The 23,103-nt window shown below is 47.2% G+C and overlaps 1 protein-coding gene across 5 annotated transcripts in view; it reads right to left on the bottom strand.

Annotated features, from left to right (window-relative positions):
• The window catches only part of ARHGEF10L (Rho guanine nucleotide exchange factor 10 like), a 640,241-nt gene that overhangs the window by 102,797 nt on the left and 514,341 nt on the right, over nt 1-23,103 (bottom strand). For all 5 annotated transcript variants that reach the window (XM_078643336.1, XM_078643335.1, XM_078643338.1 and 2 more), the window contains one exon: nt 13,819-13,919. In XM_078643336.1, the coding sequence (XP_078499462.1) occupies nt 13,819-13,919 (101 nt within the window). The remainder of the gene's footprint in view (nt 1-13,818; nt 13,920-23,103) is intronic.

Below are 23,103 nucleotides of genomic sequence, written 5' to 3' on the forward strand. Positions count from 1 at the left end.
TTACTAACGTTTATATTTAGCTTAAGTAAAGTTCCCGAAGCTTGCCTATGTGTATTTCTAATGAATTAATCCGTGTCCTTTTAAAAATGGCCGTCGCTTGTATTTTAGTTACTGCGCATGCGTCAGCCACACTCACGTGTCCTGACGCGTCTGCAGAAGTGGAGGGAAAGTTATGCGCATGCGTAATTCATAGCTGTGCTTATCATGTGGTACAGCTCGTGCCACTGCTCTTGTGTCTGTGTCAATGTAGCTAACATTTAATGCAATTAAGTTTATTTCTGGATGATGAGTTAAAAGTACAAACTCTGTGATGTGTTTTCATAATGACATTATTATGTATTAATTTGTTTTCGCTTACTTTTCATGTACCGCGGGAAATGGGGGTCTGAGTGAGAGGAGAGCCATATTGGAGGTCCCTTCTGCGCCTGTGCGACATTCGGCAGCACGAGGGACCTTGGCTGATGGAACATAGCCAGCTGGCAGTGATGGGCGAGATGCTCCTGAGAAAGTCACCTCTGCCCTGCGAGAACAGCGAATGTAGCTCCTTATGTGATACATTGTTATATTGCGCTACTGTTAGCTCATGGGAACCCCAAATCTGCTAGGCGGTACCCAAATATGTTAATGAAGGCTTCAATTCGCGTATTGTGATTGGTGTGTTACCCAAACCCTACCTTAGGACCAATTGAAATTGAGGGATTCTGACACTTTGCAACATTGGGGGGTGGTACACTGTCCCCAAACTGTATATCTACCCTGGGTTCACCTAGTGAACCGTCCGACTTGTCTGGTTTAGCTGACCTGTCACTGACCCAACGCACTCAATAGGTGACTGAAGATACAGAGCGCTGCGGAGCACTCTGTCCGAATTTGACCATAGGCTAAGGTTCTACTGAACCTTAAAGTGCTGGCAAAGCACTTAGCTGGGAGTTCGCTGACCCAATCGGGGTCTTGATCGATAGCTGCAGAGCGGGTGGAGCGCAGGCGTTGCTTCCGAACTGTGGGTTCCGGTCCTGTCCTGAAGAGGGTCCTGTCCTGAGGGTTTGCTGTCCTGTCCTGAGGGTCCTGTCCTGATTCCTATTTCGAGGGTATCCTGTCCTGTCCTGGGTGTCCATTCTGCACCTGCTGTCCTTTGAGGGGTATCCTTCCTTGAGGGTTTCCTGTCCTTAACTGACCCGTGGCCAGGGTTTGGTTTCCACACCTTTTCTAGGTAAATATTACTCTGAACCTCTTGAAATTCTTGCACCTTCTGAATTTCTAACTTTTGCTTAAATAAAGTTCAACATTGCATATGTTATATTTCCATGCCTTTCCGCAACTATTGAACAGTCATTTATAATTTTGCGAAGTTATTCCTATGTCTTCTCATTTGTTAGAAATCATATTTTGCATAGCAGTGTGTCATTTTCTGATATGGTCTAGAACTTCGTTGCCTAGGTTGTTCAAAGGCCCTTTCACCTTAAGTGAAGCGTGTTATTCATTATAAGTTCTTCTATAGTCACACACACTTAGTCTATCCCTGTCTAGATAATACTGACTTATATAGTATTTTCTCGTTACATTTTATTTTGTACCTTGATGATTACTCTGTCATTATTTCTTTCTGCCTATGTGATTTACGTTATCTTGGTTATTGATTGCCTTATTTTACTGTACCTCATGCAAGAAAATATTGAACTTTAGATAAACATTTTTAAAACTTCCAGTTGTCCGTGGTCATTTAAACAGTATTTGAAGGTTATTGGTTGGGTTTGTATTTTGCTGCCTTTCCTTTACAGCTAGCTCCCTGATTCATTGTGGTCATTAGGCACCCGCATCGGTGGATGGTAAGTCGGGTGCACCGAAATTTGGTAGCAGGGAACACACACACACCAACTTGATAGAGCTCGTGAAGTCACCTGATCGATGTATATGGTGGTTTGGAAAGTATATGGGCCCTGAAGCCGGAAACGGCGAAAACTGTTGGCCGGGTGGCCTCGCGCGCTCTATCACCACCACCCCTTGCACACCACTGGTTGTTATGAAAGAGTGCATGTGTGTGAGTGAGCTTGAAAAAGAAAGCAAGTGTATGTGAGAATGAAAGAGGGAATGTGAGAGTTAAAAGGAGTGGCAGTGTATGCGCGAGAGAGAGCAAGGCAGCACTCTCAACTGTGGCGATGATGTGTGTGTGAGAGAGGCAGTGCACAACATATGGGCAGTATCTGGCTGTGTGCATGTGAGGGTACGAGCAAGTATGTGACCGTTTTAGAACATGAAAGTATGTGAAAGTGTGAGTAAGGCGGAATATGAGAGCCGGTTTGAAAGAAAGTGTGTGGGGGGGGTGTTAGGGACAGATTGTGAGTGTCGCTGACAGTCTGAGTGTGTGAAACAAATGATAAATATAGAGAATATATGAGAGGATGTGTGCGTGACCGCGTGTCTGAGAGAGACTATGAGTCTGCGTGACCGCGTGTCTGAGAGAAACTGTGAGTCTGCGTGACCGCGTGTCTGAGAGAAACTGTGCCGCTGGCCGCGCGACGCGAAGGGGAGCTAAGCGAGACAGCATCTTAGTCCCACATTCCGCGCGACAAACGGTGCTGCCAGCTCGTTACCGCCCCCTTTCATGATCGCCCTATGGGCGCGGGCCAGCAGGGGTGAGGGGCGGCCCTTAAGGGGTTTAAGTTGAGCGCGGCAGCGAGGCTCGGCCTTTTCTGCCGTCGCGTTCCTGGTTGCTCTGCGCTGTTGCTTCATGGTGCCCCCGCCGGCCTCTGTGCCGGGCGTCCTGCGCCTGCATGGAGCGTGGTCTTGCGTCGGGTTTCTTTCCTGCGACGTGTTTTGCGGTGAGTGCCGGTGTTTGAGAGCGGTGGGGACAAAGAGAGGAAGTTTTTGGTACGTTTGTTGTCCCCTGATGCCGAGCAGCGGTTTGTGTTGCCGGGGGCGCCGAGGGTGAGCGTGCACGGGATGGATGGTCAGGCCGTGTTCTTCGGGGGGCTGCATGTTTGGGTGTGCCTGGGTCGTGGAGGTGCTTTGCCGTGGCTCGGGAGGCTCTGCTGTTGTGAACTTGGATGCGCCAAAAAATTTAGAGTGCGGAGCGTTTGTTGGCGGTTGTGGTGCTGCAGACTCGACGCGGCTGGGTAGCACTGTTGGAGTCTGTTTGATGTCTGGACGAATTTCGGGGTCGTGTAAAGGGGCAGCGTTGGTCTTGTCTCCCGCGGAATGGTTGGCAGCGGCGCGCACGTTCCTCCTCTGCCCGAGGTTTGCTGGGCCAGGCTGTTGGCCCGAGTGCCCCTGGTCCGCGGGTCATCGACACGGTTTGCAGCCGAGTCGGCCAGTCTGCTCGGAGGTCGGTTGCTGTGGGCAATTTCAGGATGATGGACTCGGTCTCCTTGTCGTGAGCAGGAGTCCGCCGGTGTGGTTGGCTATGATGGGCAGGAGAGCTTTGTTTGATTTTAGGTGTGGCATCGCTGTGTATCTTTGGCGGTCGTGAGCATGACACGGAGTGCCCCTTAGCATGTGCAATGTTTATCTCCGGGTGTGCTGGGTTTCAGGGAGAGGGGGGTCTAGCAGTTGGGACGGTCGACCGCGGAGCTGGGGATCCGAGTTCGGGTCTCGGTGAGGACGCGCAACATTGCGTGATTGATTTCCCCGTGCCTGACTAGAGTGAGGGTAGCCATCTGCAATATAACTGGGGCTCATTAGAAGTGCCCTGACACCTTCAGGCCTGGTTCCTGATTAAAAGTGAATGTAGCCGTAACTGGGCTCATCCCCTTCTGCCGTTTTAGCCAGTTGAGCCGTGTTTCTCTCAGGCTTTCTTGTATAGGTTCCTTCTCAGCGAAAAAAATGCTGCCTGGCCTGGATCATCGTTTGCCAGACGGCGTGCAGTGGTACATGCGGTTTCTTGTACAACATGTGGATCATTCAGGGGGAACGGATGTTTGCGCCGAGGTAATGCCGTTAGTTATTTTACCCGAGTGTTGCAGATCTTATAGCCAGGTCGTCTATAGTAATACTCCTCCCCCCGTATGAAACTGGTTAAAATTGCCGTTCATGTGTTGGTTCTCGAGCTTCCAAGGGCAATACTACGTGGGAATAGTGAGCAGTCTGAAAGCGCCTCGATTGTGCAGAGGATTAGTTCAAATGGTAGAGCGCTCGCTTAACATGCAGGAGGTAGCGGGATCGATGCCCGCATTCGACATGAGTGTTTAAAAAACAAGGCAAACGGATCGCTGCCTTTTCCAAATTAGGATAGCTCAGCATTCCTACTACATTCTTGCCATTAGCACATGTGTTCGTAGCATGTCATAGATTAACTTTCAATCCGAAATGAATTTCTCTCGTTTGTAGATGATTAGCAGGGTGTGACAAATGTAGTGCAATTTCAATTTCAAAAATACAATTTTAGCCCTGTGTCTTGGAGCGAGGCTATTTCTAGGAAGCCGGGTCCCAGTTAAATAATATGAGCTTTGTTTTAAAGTGGACCTCCGGCTCATGGTCTCCATTCGTCTTCTCTCTTTCTTCCCCACCTGCCGTCATATTACGTTCATTTTGTTGGCCACGCTTTTGTTCAGTAAGAGCAATGTTTTACGACAAAGAAAGGGTTGTTTATTGTGTGCCTTTAAACTTTTCACAGAGCGCAAACTCTGCCACATGTGCAGCTGTTTCGCTTTTGGAAATGTATTCACTCGTGCTCCACAAAAGTTAGGCGTTATGAATTTTAACGCTGCGCCACAGTTAATCTGCAGAAACAGCGACACGAGGCAGGAAACGGGTCGCTACCAATGTTCCAATTTCTATTGCGAAGCGAAATTCTATGTTTTGAATGAAGCGGCAGTGTGGCCCCCTTTAAGAGCCTGCAGAATAATTTTGAGGTGATCTGAATATATTAAAAACATTTCAATACAACTGCATCTCGTATCCCGTTCGGGAGATCGGCGCCTGCGAGTTCGCTTTCCATTGCAATGTGGGGGTGGCGGCTCGCTTTCAGTACAAATGGTGACCGTGGGGAGGAAACGTACATATAGTAAGGTACCCAGGCGAGCGAGCGCTAAGGATAGGTGCTGGTTTCGGTTATGGGAGCGCCGTGACAATGGCAGAGCTCCGTGTCAGAGAGGTGGCACGGCGTGATAAGGCACAGGCCGCGCGGCCGTGCTGGGTTGGGGTCGGATCCCGCCGCCATGGCTGGCCACGTGTTGGTCATAGCCGGCCGCCATGGCCGGCCATCATACCCGGCCGCCATTGCCGGCCACGCGGACAATGGCCGCGCGTTTAGTGCAGGGTTCTAGCAGCGGGTAATACGATACGGGTTTAGTGAGAGCAGAACGGTAGCATGCATATGGCATGCACAAATCCTATACAAGTGTGCCTGTGCGGTTTAAAAGTTTACGTTTCGGGTGTTCCGTGCTGATGCACTTTGGTGAGAGCAGAAAGGTAGCATGCATATGTCATGCACAAGCCCTGTAAAAGTGTTCCTATGCGGTTGAAAAGTATTTACGTTCCTGGTGCTCCATACAGGAGGTAGGACACAGGAACCCTGTGTATCGGGGGGTTATGCCAGCCAGGTAGATAGGGTCTGGGATACATACTGGTCATGACGGGGAATAGATTTACCATTGTTAGTGTCGTGAGGTATGCGAGTTCAGGGGTAAAGGCATGGAAGTCTAGAGTATTGAGTAACTTTACACTTGTAAAAGCCGAAAGTAGTGAAGTTACCCAAAAGGGGAGGAGTAAACTGACACATGTAAATGTATTACTTATAGGTTTACCTTTGTGAATGGGCCTCTAGAAAAAAAAAAAAAAAAATTTCGGAGTAACCTTGCACACGTAAATTTACCTTTGTGATAGGCTCCCCAGTGAAGAGTGGTTCGCTTGTTAGAACAGCTTCAGCTCTTGTGTGTCATATTTAGAAAGTTTCCGTGATCTTGGGGTATACCATGGTGCAAGCGTATTTTACTCGGTGAATGTACCCGATGGGCTAGTGTGCACTTAAAACGGACTACAATATATCTGACTGAGATATTACTACCACTTGCCTCCGAAATTCCGAACTTGCTCACACAGTGTCTGAAATTCGTTAAGGGTCCAATTTTGTGCTGTGCTTGATGTATCAATCGTAAATAGCACAGACTCGCAGTAAGGGTTCGTAGAAATGCTGCCTCCTCCATCTGCTATCAGGGGGCAGGATTCCTTCTATGGACTTAGTGGTGAGCTATAAACGTTTAGATATGAAACTGCAAATGTCCCTCTGCTTCAGAAACGTACAGCGGATGCAAGCCCTGTCCCCTGATTAAATGGAAGCCCTGTCTCCTGATTAAATGGTGTTTGGGCCTCACATGTGGGTGCATGTAGGGCTGGGCGGGATACAGTAAGGTAGACAGGCACACTCCGATGTTGTGTATGGAACTGACCCGAAGCGTTTTACATCCCCTATATTTATAACTTAAGGGCACGCACGCCATAGGGTTGCAGGAGATTAAAATGTTATTGCACCGAAACTAGGGGCACATCTAATGTCAGTACATAGCAGCCTTCTCCATACCGCTCCATGGCACACTGATAGTATAAAAGGAGCCGGCTGGGAACAGGCTTTTGGCGCCGGTCATATATCCGACTCTACGTTCCTCAGGCGCTTTCTAGGGCTCCTGGATGGTTCCAGTGGCCGGTGTTCCAGGCAGCGGGCAGCATTGACAGGGGCTGTCGTGGTAATTGTCGGGGCTCCTATTGTGGATGCTTGTGGATATTCAACTCATTGCTACACATGTTATAGTGGACGTTTGTGATATTCGACTCATTGCTACCAATGTTATCGGCCTCATGAGGATGAAAGTCTGTGTGAATGAACTAGGGCCTCCAGATCAGAGAGCAGGTGGGGCCCACACTTATTCCGAGCGCTCGACAGTTGGGTCCGCTGGGCGGCCCTGGCCACGCGTTGCGCCCAGCAGTTGAGTCCGCTAGGCGTTTCTGGGTGGGGTATGATCCCGCCGCCATTGCCGGCCACGTGTTTGCCTTAGCCGGCTTCAACATTAAGTAGGGCCTGATGGGTAGCAGGGGTAAAGTGACAAACTTCAGATGGCTGTAAGTACATGAGGTAGAATAGGTCAGGTTACGCGGGAACAAAAGGACGGGCATCCAATACGCCTGATTATAAATATTATGGAACATTATACATTGGTATTAGGAGCACATCTATGTGTGTCATGTTTAGGTAGGGATATTACATCCACTAAATAGACAGCTCCATCCGGGATTGTGCAAAAATTTACGCCACCCGAGGTAAATATTCTGGAATATGATACATCGGTATTAGGAGCACATCTGTGTGTGTCATGTTTAGGAAGGGGTAATCGATCCACGGAAGAAACAGCTCCATGTGCAGAAGCATCGCCACCTGAGGTGTTGCCCTGGGTGTATATACCTTTGTGTATTAACTGGTCGAGGCCATTCGAGTTATACCTTTGTCAAGAAACAAACACTGGGTGGTGTTAGGATAGGTGCAGAGGCGGGACTACAGTATATGCAGGATTAGCATAGTAAATCTCCCGTGTCGACAGTGTGGAGACACTGTGAAATTAAGTCTCGCACCCCACCATGCTTGAAACAAATGTGTTTGACATGAGAGGGAACACAAGTCACCTGTACTATTTCGATACTGACTTGAAAAAGCGGCACTATCTACCAAATAAACACGTTCATTGTACCCATATATTAAATAAAAGGATAAATATACAAAGGGTTGTTGCTCTGAAAGTCACCGACTGCCCATAAAGCGACTGTGTAAAATGAATATACGTATGCTTGCTATATACTTCATTTAAGCAAATGTACATTAGTTGATGCTCCGTTGCGTGGATGCAACTGACAAAGCATTAACATGCCCTTATGCGGGAGCAGGGAGCACAGCGTTGGTGTGTGGGCTATGTTCGCCGGTATCAGTCCCGCGTACAACACCCAGGAGCAATCAGTTGGGGTCTCGCCTTAGTGCACTTGGCTACGGGATCATTGGGGAGCATTGTTCAAAGGAGGCCTACACTGGAGCGGGCATAGCGCACATTCCGATATGACACGGGGGTATTCACAGGGAAGCTGGGGCATGTAGTTCTGCATAGATTGTGCTATGGGCACCTCAGGGGAAGAAAAGCCTCGTCCTCGTGCATTCATGTGACCACCTGCGGCGCAGTTGGGTATGCTAGAACACGGCGATAATTGGATATAACGATGCAGGAGCCTAATGAGAGCACCCAGAAATACAGCGCTCGTGATAGGGGCACTGACGTATCACTTAAAATTAGCAATGAGGCAGGTTGAAGCACTGCACAAGAATGCCCACGGGAAGGAATATGTTATGAGTGACAGCAGCAAGATGGTTGAGGTGCGCGCGTCAATGCCCGCGGTCCCCAATTCACGCCATATCACGGCCCGCGCGCAGCACCGTTTATCAGCTGTGGTGGCGCCGGCCCAGAAGCTTTCCCAGCGTAGTTTCAGGGCCACCGATATAGAAGGCATGAATATGTGATGCATGTGGCCAGAACGGTTTATCGTCAAAGGGCAGCATAGGGTCGGAGCGCAGGCGGGCATGTGTGTGATCGTTATTGGATAACGGTGAAGGATCGAAGTGCACAGGTTAACTTCTATACCTGTCAAGTTACGGGGCCAGCTCCTTAAAATGCCCTCAGGCTACATCTGTCAGTGCAGGTATGTTTAGCACTCCTGGTGGGTTGGATTTTGTAAATCCCAGGGAAAGGTTTCCAGTGGTAGCCATAACGGATATTGGAGACAACAGACAGCTATGGATAGGGCACGGGAAACATAATTTGAAGGGCGATTGCAGGTTCCTTAAATCTGCAGGCATAAATACAAGGTGGGAACCCACACATGTAATCCAAAAGGCACTGCAGTATTGTGCAGTAGACCACACCACTGGCAGGAGGGTCCATCCGGTGCATATTCAAATAAGTACTATGCTGCAATAAATGGCAGTCACTCGGCTGGGACCCAAGTAGGCTTGCCTGCAACTTTTCACCCTTAGTCAGGTGCGGGCACTGTAAGAGTATCAGGAAATGACTCTTTAGGGTTGGTTGAAGGGGTACACACGGCATTCCCAGTACAAGCGATAACAGTAGCACTTGCACACAGAAATTTCATCAACGGTAAGATGCGTATGAAATGATAAAGTTAGCGTGAATTGGGCACGTGTAAATGTGCGGTAAATACGTACTTCCGTATATTGGTTCATTCACCTTTAAGCACATGGACCCCTGCCTAGTGCGGGAATTCCACTGCGACATACGTCCGAAGGACGGGAGTGCCAACAGGGAGGATTAAGTAGATCAGTAAGAAGGGTCATAATTGTGAACACCTTGCCTTACTGCGATGGGGCCAAACATATACCCGAACACTAGGAAACGAGTGCAAGGTCAGCCCGAAACCACTGTACAGCCGATGCCAATACGTGCATTACACATCGAAAATATGTACAGCAGCCTAGCTTGAGGTTAAAAGCGAAGCTGGTTGTTCGCCTAGAAGAATATTAGGAGTGTAGGCGTGCGGCAGGGGCACAAGGCTTGCCACAGACAGAGGGAGGTCAAACATTTTCAAAATATAGGGCTGGGCTGGGCAAGGGGTGTCAAGTGAGTGGGGAGGTGGACATCCTCTTGCTACCAGCTGACTGTTTCGTGTAGGTGATGGGCCATGCGTATGGTACCAGGAACAGTGGGCTTCATACAGGAAATGGGATCCGGCTTTAGCAAGGACACGAATTTCAGGGCTGGGTTCCCGGGTACGAGACGGGGCCAGCTGAGGCGCAGGATTGACCAATGTCTAGCAGCGCAGGGCGGGCCTCACAACATCATCATCATCTTTTCCCCGTAGGGCCTGGAAGGGAGCGCGATCAGCTGTTGCCTTAGAGCAAGGCAGGAAGAGGGTCAACAGGGCCATGCAAGAATGCATGGAAAGGAGAGGCCTGGGGTTCATCAGGCATGCGTGTTACAGGAAAGGACTGTGGGTCATTACGGAAAGGACGGGGTGCACTTGTCTGGGCTGGATGGACGTCTTTCCCCTAGACTTAAAAGAGTGCCTAACAGCAGCAGGGTGCCAGTGATCTGGTGACAGGTACGAAATGCGGCAATGCGAGACACAGAAAGATACAAGTGATGAAAATAGTAACAGAAAGTTATAGGTGGTGGGGGGCTCTGTCATCGACGGGGGCCTCCTCCAGAGCTGTGGCGGAGTACAGGGCGATCTGGAAGCAGATGGACAGTAGGGGTACCTCTGCGGCAGAAGGATACGGTCAATACCTCTGCCTGGCACAGTAGGGGTGCCTGAGCCAAGAACCTGGAGCCGAGGGGGTTCCAGGAAACAGCGTCGGCGCCCCGTTAGTCCTTCGGGCGGTCGGGGGGCCTGAACCGACCGGGGGTGTGCCTCATCGCTCCGCCCTGACAGGGGGGGCGGGAGTGAACGAAAGAAAGGGATAATGGACTGCACCGTCAGAGCATCGACTCGCCGTGCAAGAATGGCTTATTAGGCATGCGGGGCAGCGAGGGGCTGCCGCATTGGATCGCCCGTAAGATGACCCACCTTAATTCCACTTGTTGTGCTAAATAAACCTGCACCACGGTTTTCCCACAAAAATTTGTCTCATGAGTTTCCTTGGTATGTAAGTGGTATGTGGCGCAGAGTAAGGAAGCGCTGGGAGTGTGGGCACTATGCCGCTGGCCGCGCGACGCGAAGGGGAGCTAAGCGAGACAGCATCTTAGTCCCACATTCCGCGCGACAAACGGTGCTGCCAGCTCGTTACCGCCCCCTTTCATGATCGCCCTATGGGCGCGGGCCAGCAGGGGTGAGGGGCGGCCCTTAAGGGGTTTAAGTTGAGCGCGGCAGCGAGGCTCGGCCTTTTCTGCCGTCGCGTTCCTGGTTGCTCTGCGCTGTTCCCGCCCTGGCCCAAACCCAGCGGCAGAGCAGCAGGCATGTTTTGAACTGTTAACGGTCTGTTTTGTGTTGCAGGCGGAGTCACAGGGCGATCTGGAAGCAGATGGACAGTAGGGGTACCTCTGCGGCAGAAGGATACGGTCAATACCTCTGCCTGGCACAGTAGGGGTGCCTGAGCCAAGAACCTGGAGCCGAGGGGGTTCCAGGAAACAGCGTCGGCGCCCCGTTAGTCCTTCGGGCGGTCGGGGGGCCTGAACCGACCGGGGGTGTGCCTCATCGCTCCGCCCTGACAGGGGGGGCGGGAGTGAACGAAAGAAAGGGATAATGGACTGCACCGTCAGAGCATCGACTCGCCGTGCAAGAATGGCTTATTAGGCATGCGGGGCAGCGAGGGGCTGCCGCATTGGATCGCCCGTAAGATGACCCACCTTAATTCCACTTGTTGTGCTAAATAAACCTGCACCACGGTTTTCCCACAAAAATTTGTCTCATGAGTTTCCTTGGTATGTAAGTGGTATGTGGCGCAGAGTAAGGAAGCGCTGGGAGTGTGGGCACTATGAGTGCGTAACCATTTTCTTCCCATTCGATTTTAATACACTTTTTCTCTTCAAACGAGCTCGCGCGCTCTTCCCTCTGGCTTGCCAGATAAAAACAAATGGTTAAAGCGGCGGAATGCAATCCCCGGGCCTCTGAGGCGGAGCAGCATTAAAATGCACCTTCCCTGCGATGATTTAAAGCATTCTTTTCCATTAAGCCGCTCTGCAGCGGCAGGGAGATACAGAAGAAATGGGCGCCTGGGAGGTCGGCCTCAGACAAGCCCACCAAGCCTCCCTGGATCCCCCCCGAGTCTGCCTCCCTGGCAGCAGGCCCCTCGCATTCAGGTTTAAAAAACAAAAACACTCAAATATCCCTCCTATAAATATATAACATGCACCGTCTACAAAGCGGAGTTAACCAAATATATGTCGTTGTTTCGGAGTTTCTATAGGGGAAACTAAAACCATGGGTGTCAAAGCAGGGTGACCGGATTTTGAAAACCAAAACACGTATTTGTTGGTTAAATAGAGGTACTATAATATTACAACCACCCAGGGGCGCAGAATATCGCTCATCAACATAGAAATACGATTGAGACACTAAGGGAATACATTCATGTATCTTTAAACCCAGTCTTATTCGGGCTTATTAGATTCCTTCCAGATATCTAATCCTGCCTTGAGACATATACAAACGTGCCTTCCTCTATTTTCAGTCGACCGTCTCTGACAACCAGGGCATGAGCTAAATCTGCCTGGTCAGCCTATGTCAGAGCGCTTTACGTCTCCATGACATGGGGAAAGGAATCCGGCATCTTCCTGAAGTGGATACACCAACGAGAGATGCAGTCTGCAACATACTGTCAATACATTCCTTCTAAATATCTGCTGTTCATATAAATCAGGCTGACACGTAATCTCCAACTTAACCCACTATAGGCCTCACTAAAAGTCGTATGCAATCCCTGGCCCACAAATCGCACATCCTGTAAATTCAAGATGAGATCTGTATATCATGATGAGTTTCAGAGCTCAGAATGGGAACTGTTTTCCTGCCCACTTGGTGCCAGTTTTTACCTGGTGAACATCTGGTCACAAAACTCTTCTAGTGTACAGGCGGTCAAATCGGAAATCCTGATTTGAAAGCAAACCGGAATTATTCAGTGAGTATGGTAAATTACAGCCACTTCTCTCCCAACGCAACACATTTAAAATGTGATTCTGGAGATGCATCGACCATTTCATGAATAAATGGACAGCACCTTCCTCTGATAAGCTCTGAGAAGTCTGACCAGTGCTTTTTAACAGTTTTTATTAGATGTATAAATACCCAAGAAAAAAGTCAATGTACCATTCATTATTTCACATTTATTATTCATGCATTCCGCCATTATTGTGTCCCCTACTATCCAGCAGCCTTCCCCGTCCATGCATAAAGGCTTTCATTGTCCTCGTCGCCACTGCTATGACTAACTCAGAAATTTCAATGTTATTTTTAGCTGCTGAGTAAACATTTAATAAACGAAAAAGTCTTAACAGCTTGTCACACAGCTTCACCTGGTGTATTGATATTGAGAATAGCCAGCACTGCACTGGAATCCAACAAAGCTTTTTATGGTAGCCTGCCATGCAGGTGGGGGAGGATGGATTTCAGCTTATTTAGAGCTTGCGGATAGATTGCAAGATCTAGTGACAGTCTCTAGAAAGCCTAAGCAATGCTATAAGCTTTGTTGTATTATTGTCACAACCCCATATCGACTTATTTTGCGAGCCCTTCCGCAAGGCAGTTGGATCTCAATCATTTGATTACGTTTATTGTTAAGTTGTGTGTGGCTAATAGAGAGTTGGTCAATGTTTAGTTAAATACTTCTGATCTAGACACAGATTTCTGCAGTGTCTTATGTGTATGGGCCAAAGGACTTCTTTTTTCCTTTTTAGCTGGGTGTTTCTTGGCCCATTGCTCAACCAATGGAGAGGTGTTTTCTTAGGCAGATAGACTGGGCGGTAGTGGGGTTGCTACCACCGAGTAAGACATTACAACAGCGGAGCTATTCGCTCATCCTAGCTAGCAACGAACAAGTGCATGTAACAGAAACCATTGTGAAGAACAATGCAGTACATACGCGCAGGCTTAAAAGGGTGACCACCAGTCATGCCCCCCCCCCCTAGCACCCACCACTGTAATAGGTGATTACACTACAGAACTGTCGCAGCATGCAGAGAAAGTGGGAGTCAAAACAAAGCAAGGACCCATTCGCATCGCCCACCGCGCCCCCATGCTTGGCATCCTTTCTCGCTGGCCGCAACAAACCTGATGTGAAATAAGTGCCCATCTCAAATGCCCTCCAGCATCTCCCGCCCACGCCTTGTGCTGCATACTCACTCTGCGCAATCTTGGCTAAGTGCAGGCGATTCACCCAGGAGATCTTGCTGAGAGGGCTGGGAGTGATGAAGACCACTGTCACACTGATGGGGTGTCCTGACCTGTGAGTGGGGAGATTGGAAAGCGTGGGTGAGGGTGAAGCGAAACAAGCATGGCGGGTAGAGACAGGAAGGATAATATGAAAGGTGATCTTCAATAGCAAACAGTCGCACATATCAAGCTACAAGGCTGGCAGAGCACTCAAGGCTGCCCACAACACGCAACATTAAAGGCAGCTCAGTCGTACACTTGGTCCAATCACATCAAGGGTGCCCCTTAGACGCGTCTGGGAATGGTCCTGATGCAAAAGTTCATGTCACGACCATCCCTTCAAACATGCACAACACTGAAACATACAATATGTTAAACGCATAGCCCATGTTCTGCCATCAGTGTGGCTTCACAGCACTAAGGGAATCCACGTATTTTCAAAAGTTTTTCACTGTTCCCACCTGTGACAGGAGTCTGACTTAGCATGTCAACTGCGTCAACAGTGATGTATTTGTGATAGGTTGTTGATTTCAATACCTGCGTCTTAAATATTCATGTGCCAGTGAGGTAGGAGGGAATATACCCCAGTAGCCTCTCAAATGAGCATTTCACACGAGCCTGGACACAAATACTTGTGTCACGAGACCCGCAATGGAAACGTACCCAGCACCAGTTCCCCAAAACTCATAAGTACCTCCAGTCCCGCAACGCTCGTGTACGCGTCACCAGCCCCCAATAAAAATATAGATGTCACGGCCTCTCCATGCTTATACACATCATCAACACTTCACTTTAAATGCAGTTTGCCATATCCTGAAAAGTACGTCATCGGGGTGTCAAATTCACGTCGCGGATTATTAAAAACGTTAGGCCTCCTTGCTTTTCAACTCAAACATACATATGACCAGGCCTCGGGTACAAAAGTTGTTGTCACTAGTATTCGACATGAATTTAAAGACCACGAGGCACTCAATAATGTAAACAGGAAATGGATGCCAGCGCACGTCATCACCATTTCAACGGATACTTGTATGACATCATTAGCTACGTATACATGTGCGTCCGAGCAGCCTATTGATACACAACGCAAGAGGCCCCGTGACAACAGAGCACTGTTCATCATCCCCACCACAGGGGAAGATTTCAGCACGTCCTTTTTTCGGACTAATGATGTGATTCTTAATTTGATATACTTTGGTAATGGAAACACGCCACCTGCATGGTGCAGTCAGTAAGATCTACCTTTTAAATCCTCCCTCCCTCACCTACCACAGCTGCACTGTGCAAGTCAGACAAAGGGCGAACGAACCATGGAGGATCATGGGGTAACACTTGTAGACAATATTAACAAGCATTTGCAATGCAATTGGTTTCGCATTTTAGAAACTTTGACCTATTGGCATTGTAAATGACAATGCCTTTTATTTATGTGTTGTTTTTTAAACACTTAAATAAAAGGCATTGTCATTTACAATAGCTCAAAATCTCGCAAATACAAGACCTACTGCATTGCAAATGCTTGTTGAGCTCTTGCCACTGCGACTGTCAACGGGAAGACGGGATGTGTACCGTATTTTCCGGCGTATAAGACGACTTTTGAACCCCTGGAAATGTTATGGAAAGTCGGGGGTCGTCTTATACGCCGGATGCCAAATCAGACCGTTTGTTTTAATGGGTTTTTCAATAGCGCGGACTACTCCTGAAGGTGTCAGACTGCTTCTACATGCTTTTACCGGTATGCCACGGCCCCAACAAAATCAGCGAGGGGCTGATCTTGGATGGGAGTTCGAGCTGCACCATTTCCCGCCCACGCTCTCTAATCCGCCATCCGTGCCCAGGGCCCAGTGCCAGAGCTCCCCCTCCCTGCGCACCGCGGGGGCTGGGGGGGTATTGGAATGTTACTGTATTTATTTATTTATGCATTTTTATATAGCGCGGACTTTACCCGAAGGCGTCAGAGCGCTTCACATTAGGAACAGAAATGAAACATAATGAGAAACATTACAAAAGAACAGATTGCAAAAACATACGTTACTTACATAAGGTAATAGTGACAATTGTGAGCAAACAAAATACATGAGAGTATGTAAGGCGCTCTGACACAAACGGGTAAAGTCCGCGCTATATAAAATCGCATACCGACACAATCCCAAGCCGTATAAGACACTCTGAAGGCACAGCTACCGTATTTACATTTCACAGTGGAGCGGAACCGTTTACGTATTTCATAAACCCAAACAACGAGCATATACCGGTAATAGGAACAATTACAAAATGAAGTTACATGGATCAAAAGTGACAATAGCGAGCAACCAAAATACATGAGGTAGCAATCGGTACATTACAAGACTGCGCTGGAAGTGGGGGTAGTCTTATACGGCGAGTATAGCACGAAACCTAAATTTTATCAAGCAAAGTAGGGGGTCGTCTTATACGCCGGGTCGTCTTATACGCCGGAAAATACGGTAAGTCACGTGACACACTATAGGAGGAGCAATTTCCAGCCCAAGCACTGCACATGCGTCCAAAAACTCTTAAAGAGCGTTGTTGGAGCTTCAGTCAGTACATGGTTTAATCTTTAGCCGGGCTCGGGCTTTGCTCAGCCAAGGTGAGATATAATATGTTTAGCTGCATACTTCAGTGCCAGAAAAAAACTGATTAAACTAGCCTGTCACACAGATCTTCCTTCATACGTCATATGCACACCAACACCTGTGGTATATCCCGAGGGCCCCCGCAGTGCCGTGTGAGAAGGTAGTGGGTTCCTCATTTCCAACTTTCTTCCAAAATCATATTTTTATGGTATCTTGTTATCTGTGGTATCACAAACAATTGGTCTATCAATCTCTCAACACTGCATCTTCATTTTCTGCCATCACGTGCATCTACTTTGCATATCACCGTCCTAATATGCACACATGTACTTGTTTCTGTGCACACTTAAATACATCACAACATAGTAATCCCTGGCAATTTATAAAGTAGCACAGTTTGTAAGCATTTGACTACTTTCATTTTTAATTTAACAACATTTACGATTCATTAAAAGAAAATCAGCTAAAATAGGACAAATAAGTTGTCTCTGATTCAATTGGGTTTCCTGCTGCTGTAACCTGAAATGGTATGAAAAATGGCTACGAGTTGGTGAGATGATTGGACCAGGCTGTGTTCAGAAGCCTTTGTACTATGGGGCCGTTGTGCTCTCCACTCCAGGTGCTGGTTGTTGCGATTCTAGAGTTTTGAAATGACAGCGCATATGTGTTTTCACCTTGTCTCCCACAGCGGCAAAGCAGGACCTTGGTAAGTGACACCTTGGAGTCCCGCGGGCTGTTTTTTTCGAGACCAACTTCCAATGTTCAAAGGCAAACTACATTTCCCAGAATGCAATATACTGTTGGCTATAAGTGCAGGATGGCTGAACAACACGACATGGAGCTACTTGCGGGGGATTTATATATTCTGCTGATTGAAGGGCAGATTTAGACTTTGGCCCTCATTATGAGCTGCCAGACAATTTTGATGTACGTGACTGCCACGCTTGCGGCTCGCCACTTCTACATTGTTTGTATGTTGGCACTGAAAGCGCGCGAGAGACTGACTCACCCGGCACAGCATTTAGCGGCTGCACGCTCCGCCTCTCATTGAATGAACGGCTTCACATGGACGGAACAAGCAATGCTGATTATTTACGGAGTATGCATATAGGAAATGGTGTTGTCGATCCAGCCTCATCAGTATGCGTGTCTAAGATCCCTGGCGGGAAGCAGGATCTCACAGCCCTGTTGAATGAGATTAATGTTGGTAAGTTGCTCACTCATCAAACTAAAGTAACCCTAGCTTTGCTACGCAGCGGTTTCTGTAGCGCAACCCGTGGTTTATGAGTTACCCAGCCTCTACCGCTTCATGTCACGTTACCAACCTCTCGGAGTCTATGCCTGGCCTCTGGTTCGCTGGCGCCCCCTGTGGGCGCTCTTTGCAGCTGTGACCGCTGTTAGTAGTACGACAAACACCTGTGGAGAGAGGCTGTCCAAGGAGATTACCTGCAGAGAAAGGTCGCCAAGTGACAGCCCTGCAGCGCCAAGGTCTTCACACCTTCCACAGCTCAAGCAGTGGCTTGGCCAGTAGCTGAAGCCTTAAGCACGAGTTTGGGTTTGTGGGGCGAGTCCTTTCTGGTGTCAGACCCAGTAGTAATTACAAGCATCGATCTCTTGTCTTTATGGAGGAATGTGTTTTCTTATTAGAAACACATGGCCCCATAAAGATAAGAAAGTGCTTTGTGACAGCAGCAAAGCAGGCCACCGAGTCCGGAACGGAGGCGAAAGGGTGTGAACCAAAAACCCTAATTTCCAATGGCAGGCCACCATTTAGCATAAAAAGGTGACACCAGCCAATGGAAATGAGGGGTGGGGCTTCGAGCCCTCTTCTGAAAGTCCTCCTTAACAATAATTCTCGCCGAGCGAACAGCGCATGCGCTGCCACGGTAGGCAAGACCTAAAAACACGTTTGCATAAATCCGTATCTTTTATTGACTTTTGTTTAAGAATTCATTTCTCGGGTCCGTGGGATAGACGGATGCTGTTAATCCCAGCAATAAAAAGACTAAAACATAAGTAAATAGGTGGCATCATAAATAAGGCGCTGAATACCATTGTTAATGCTTCCCTGAATGGCTATAAAGCTGGATTGTGCATCTCTCCCCGAGCAAGGAGTTCCAGAGGTGAAGGGCTGCCACTGAAAAAGCCTAGCCTGAAACAGAACCTCTGGTAAAGTGCAGGCCAAGTGCATCCTCTCTTCCAGTGGTCCGGAAACCACCAGTGCCCGGGTGGGTCCTCTCCACAAGAGGCACAGGGTGGGAAAGAACAAAGGTCACAAAGGTGAAGAGGCAAGACCCAAAGTTCAAAAGCAACCAGTGAAGAAATAGAAGTAATAGAAGTAAATCTGCTTGCACCCATCCACTAAATATTCTGCAGAATTAATTATACATATCAGAGTGGGAAGTGCAGATAGAGTACACCAAACGTATGAAAACTCAGATCGGGGAGAGGAGACGGGTATGGCACCGTACGTCCCTTCACAAAACTGAGACAGCACAATAGTACGGTGACACTTATCAGAGAATGATAAGCCATGTAAGTAGATACGTGATTATTGGCTTTTACGCGTATATAGACTGCACAAAACTTAGATTCCTAACTATGGGAAGTCATCCTTATTGGAAGAGAAAACCTCACACACCTTTGGTGTCATGCTTCACCATAGGAATCCTCTCCCCACCCTGGTAGGACAGCGCCTCCAGGGCGGACTCAACTTCCTCTTAGACAGGCTAGTTAGGAGGGAGTTAATGCATAAATCTTACTAGACAACACCACAGAAATGGGGATCCAGATGAAAACTTAAAAATACCTTAGTGTACCCTGAGAATTACCTTTATTCATTGGGACACTAGGTATGATTAAAAAAATCAAAAATTGGATGGATATCTTGGAGTGTAATGGCTCACAACCATCCCTCACCAGCCAAAATATTTCTGCCCATTGGTAACTAGCCCAAACGGTCGGGGGCATTCGTTAGGGCATGTGAATCCCTAATGGTGGTAGATGCGTTAAATAATTCTTCTTTTAGACTGGTTACATTTATCAAGTAAGGTGCCTAATTAGGCCCTTACCATCTGTCCTACCTGTTTGCTGAGTAAAAATACAAGACCTATATTGGAGAAGATATAGGAGAGAAACACAAACAAGATGGGGAAAAATAATTAGTCTAGAATTCTGGGATTAGACCGGACTGAATAATTCTATCTAAAATAGAAATCCGAGGTTGTGCTCAAGAACAAAGATCTCCAGAATATGGAGAATTCTATGTGAACTATAGTGCTGTGTTCACTACCAGGGTGGGGAGATGATTCCTATGTGGAAGCATAACACCAAAGGTGTGTGAGGTTTCCTCTTCAATTAAGGATGACTTCCCATAGTTAGGACTCTAAGTTTTGTGCAGTCTATATATGTGTAAAAGGCAATATTCTTGGAGTATCTATTTACATGGCTTATCATTCTCTGATAAGTATCACTGTACTAGTGTGTTGTCTCAGAGTACACCAAACCCCAGACACCAGGCTACCACGAAAAAAGCAAGTGCTGGGACAGTATATCATATATTTCTCGAAAAATGGTAGGAACCCCTTTAAACTAAAGGAATAGGGTACTATACAGCTGTATCACAATATAGATATCCTTTGGACTGTATTTTAGGACATAAAATACTATCAGTTATATGTTTCAGAGTTCATCTTAGTCTCACTCATTCAAGTTCATATCATTCATATAAGGGAAGTATACCCATATGCCCACGGTAACAATATGGACAGCATTTATATAGAAAAGAATAAATCTATTAATTGGTTAAAAAAGATCATAAAATACATAGATCTAAAAATGTCTGTACACATTAAATTATATTGTTTTCTAAAAAACATCTTAAATAAATTCAACGTCACATGCAAGTTGTAGGCACATCAAAATAATTTCTTTACACTCACATGAAAACATATCAAATTACAAAGAGAGTACATAAAACAGACAAAGAAAATATGTCATTAAAATAGTAAATATCAGTGTTCTCCTAATTTTGAGGACAAAGACCCGGTATTATAATGTAGATAAGTACTCAATGGTCCCAGTTTCTTCACGGATTGTGTTATTCTTAAGGGGTGTTGATTCGTTTCGATGGAAACCTTACAACACTATCTTTATCAAGACGGAAATTGTCACTCTCACCAAAAATCTGATTTAAACTGGAACCGTTAAAAACACCTCTTGTAACTTAGGGAGAGGACACACGGCGATCCCAGGAAGTGAAGGTGCAGTCGGAGTCTAAGGCAGATATCTCTGTCCTCCTCTACAGTGTCCAATGGGGAAAATATAGGATGTATCTTATTAACCCCTTAAGCGCGGTGTAAAATCCACCACCGTGCAGGCGTTTTGTGCGTGGGCGGGGCCACATCGGCCAACGGACATGCGCAGCACTACGGAGGTAGCGCCAGCGACGGCCATTGGCCAACGCAAGCAGCAAACAGGTTAACACCCTTCGTGGGGACTTGATAATTGCTGTGGCGCCTGCCCGTATTATGTGCGTATTATTCTCCGGCCAAATTTGTGCAGCCGTCTTTTAGGAGGAAACTTGCATATTGGGTAGATTTTATAGGTTTCTCGTTTCAACCTCAGAAGTACCTTTTAAAATAGTGATTTTTTAGCGTGCAACAGCGGCACGTCGTCATTCCGATTACGTCAAAGCAGAAATGTCTACATCATAGTACCGGGGTCTTAGTCCTCAAAATTAAGAGAACACGGATGTGTACTATTTTAATGACATATTTTCTTAGTCTCACTCATTCAAGTTCCTACAACAGACAAAGATGTACTCTGAAACATATAACTGATAGTATTTTATGTCCTGAAATACAGTCCAAAGGATATCTCTTTTGTGATACAACAGTATATCATATATCCAATACTTAAGCTGGTGGTTGCAGGTGGGGCCCATCGGCACTCATTTTAGGGGACTGGCACTTACTTTTCCTCAACAAACTTTGAGCCAGAGCAAGAGAAAGAAAAACACAAAAGGGGTAAAGGAGGAGAAAGATAAAGATGGAAAACAATGACTGCAGAAGAGAGCAAGGATGAAATTGAACCTGTGTGAGACAAAGAGGCAGGTAGTGTCTGGTGGTGGAGTATAGAGGCAGGAGGTAGAATGAAGTGTAAGCAGCCCTGAGGTTCAGACCCCTACTTCCGATAGCACTCACTACAGGTTCCTGAACAAAACTTAGGGTCTCGGAGATCTTATTTTACAAATGAAGCCCAATAAAGCAAGTTGAAAAGCACAGCCACGATCAAGCTTAGACTTAGGAGTATGGAAATATAAAGAAATGTCAAGAAAGATGCGAGTAAAAAAAAAGCCTCCAGTGTAAGCATTTGAGCTGCAAAGAGAAAAAAACAACAGAAAGCCCACAGGAATAGAAGAGTGTGAATTCATTAACAAAATACTCAGTCTCAGTTGGATTTAATCTGAGCAAATGTCTGGATATACAGTCCTCCCTGGCCCAAAGACAGCTCCGCTACTGGGAGACCTCAGCCAAGAATAAACCGTTAGAGCCCATTTCCAACACCACATCACACGGCAGGTGCACATAGACGTGGGCGACAAGATGGATCTCTGAGGCACCCAGGTTGTTAGAAAGGGCGTGTGAACAGGAAGTAACCCATAGGCAAGCTGGAGGAGTCCAGGAAGAGACGGCGGAAGATAACCCTCTTGCAGCGCTTTCTCCTGTTCACATGTATGTAGGCTGAATCGAGAGGAGCGCTTTACAGTCCACCATGCGAGATATCACTGAGAGATGCAGGAGTTCTCAAACAGGACCCACCACCCTCATCTGCTACATGTACGACAAAGTCCACCGCCTTAATGGCAATTGTCTCGCTGCCACAACTCAACTACACGCCTGACCAATACAAACGGAGAAGGTGGCAGGAGGATAAGTGGTACCCACCTTGTGAAGCTGCACGGCGGGAAAGAAAAGTGACTTGTAAGATTGGTGGAACGCTTGAACCCCTTCAAAAGAATGAAAACCCCTGCCCAGCTCTAAAAATGCCGGAAACTCCCCGAGGAAGACATTCATTAATCGAATCCTTACCAGAAGCTGGTGCTCAAGCAGCTTGTCTGAGTAAATGAGAGCTGACTACCTCATGATCAGAAGAGCCCATAGATGCGAGTGCGTCAAAAGGCCTGAAACTCAGGGTGGCTTAAACTCGTTCCATAACTGAGCGGACCAAACTACTACCATGGCTAATTCATTTGGAAAAGTTAATGAATTAATGAGCTGTAGCTGCTAATTTTACCTTCTTTGTCAGTGAAATAAAATGCAAACCAATATTAGCTCGTGCTTTCCTCTGAGTAAATTGGAGTCAAGAGTGACCATCGCATTTGAATATTGTCGAATGTGCCCTGGAGATCCATGTCTCTATTGCACAAGAAACATCCCTTCTTAAGCCTTCGTACATCAAACACCAGTTTTACAGGGTGAGCACTAATTTGTAATCTTGCATTTTACACATACCCGAGTATGCTACATTCCATTCGCTGCAGGGATACTACTTGAAGAAAATATCTCTATATTTACAGAAAAAAATAGTTTTGTACCATGTGTGATACAAATGATAGTTCTGCAGTAAAAATAATGGAACTGATATTTTCTTTGTTGAT

This window comes from Lissotriton helveticus, chromosome 5_1 (assembly GCF_964261635.1).
Source record: "Lissotriton helveticus chromosome 5_1, aLisHel1.1, whole genome shotgun sequence".
NCBI lineage: Eukaryota > Metazoa > Chordata > Amphibia > Caudata > Salamandridae > Lissotriton > Lissotriton helveticus.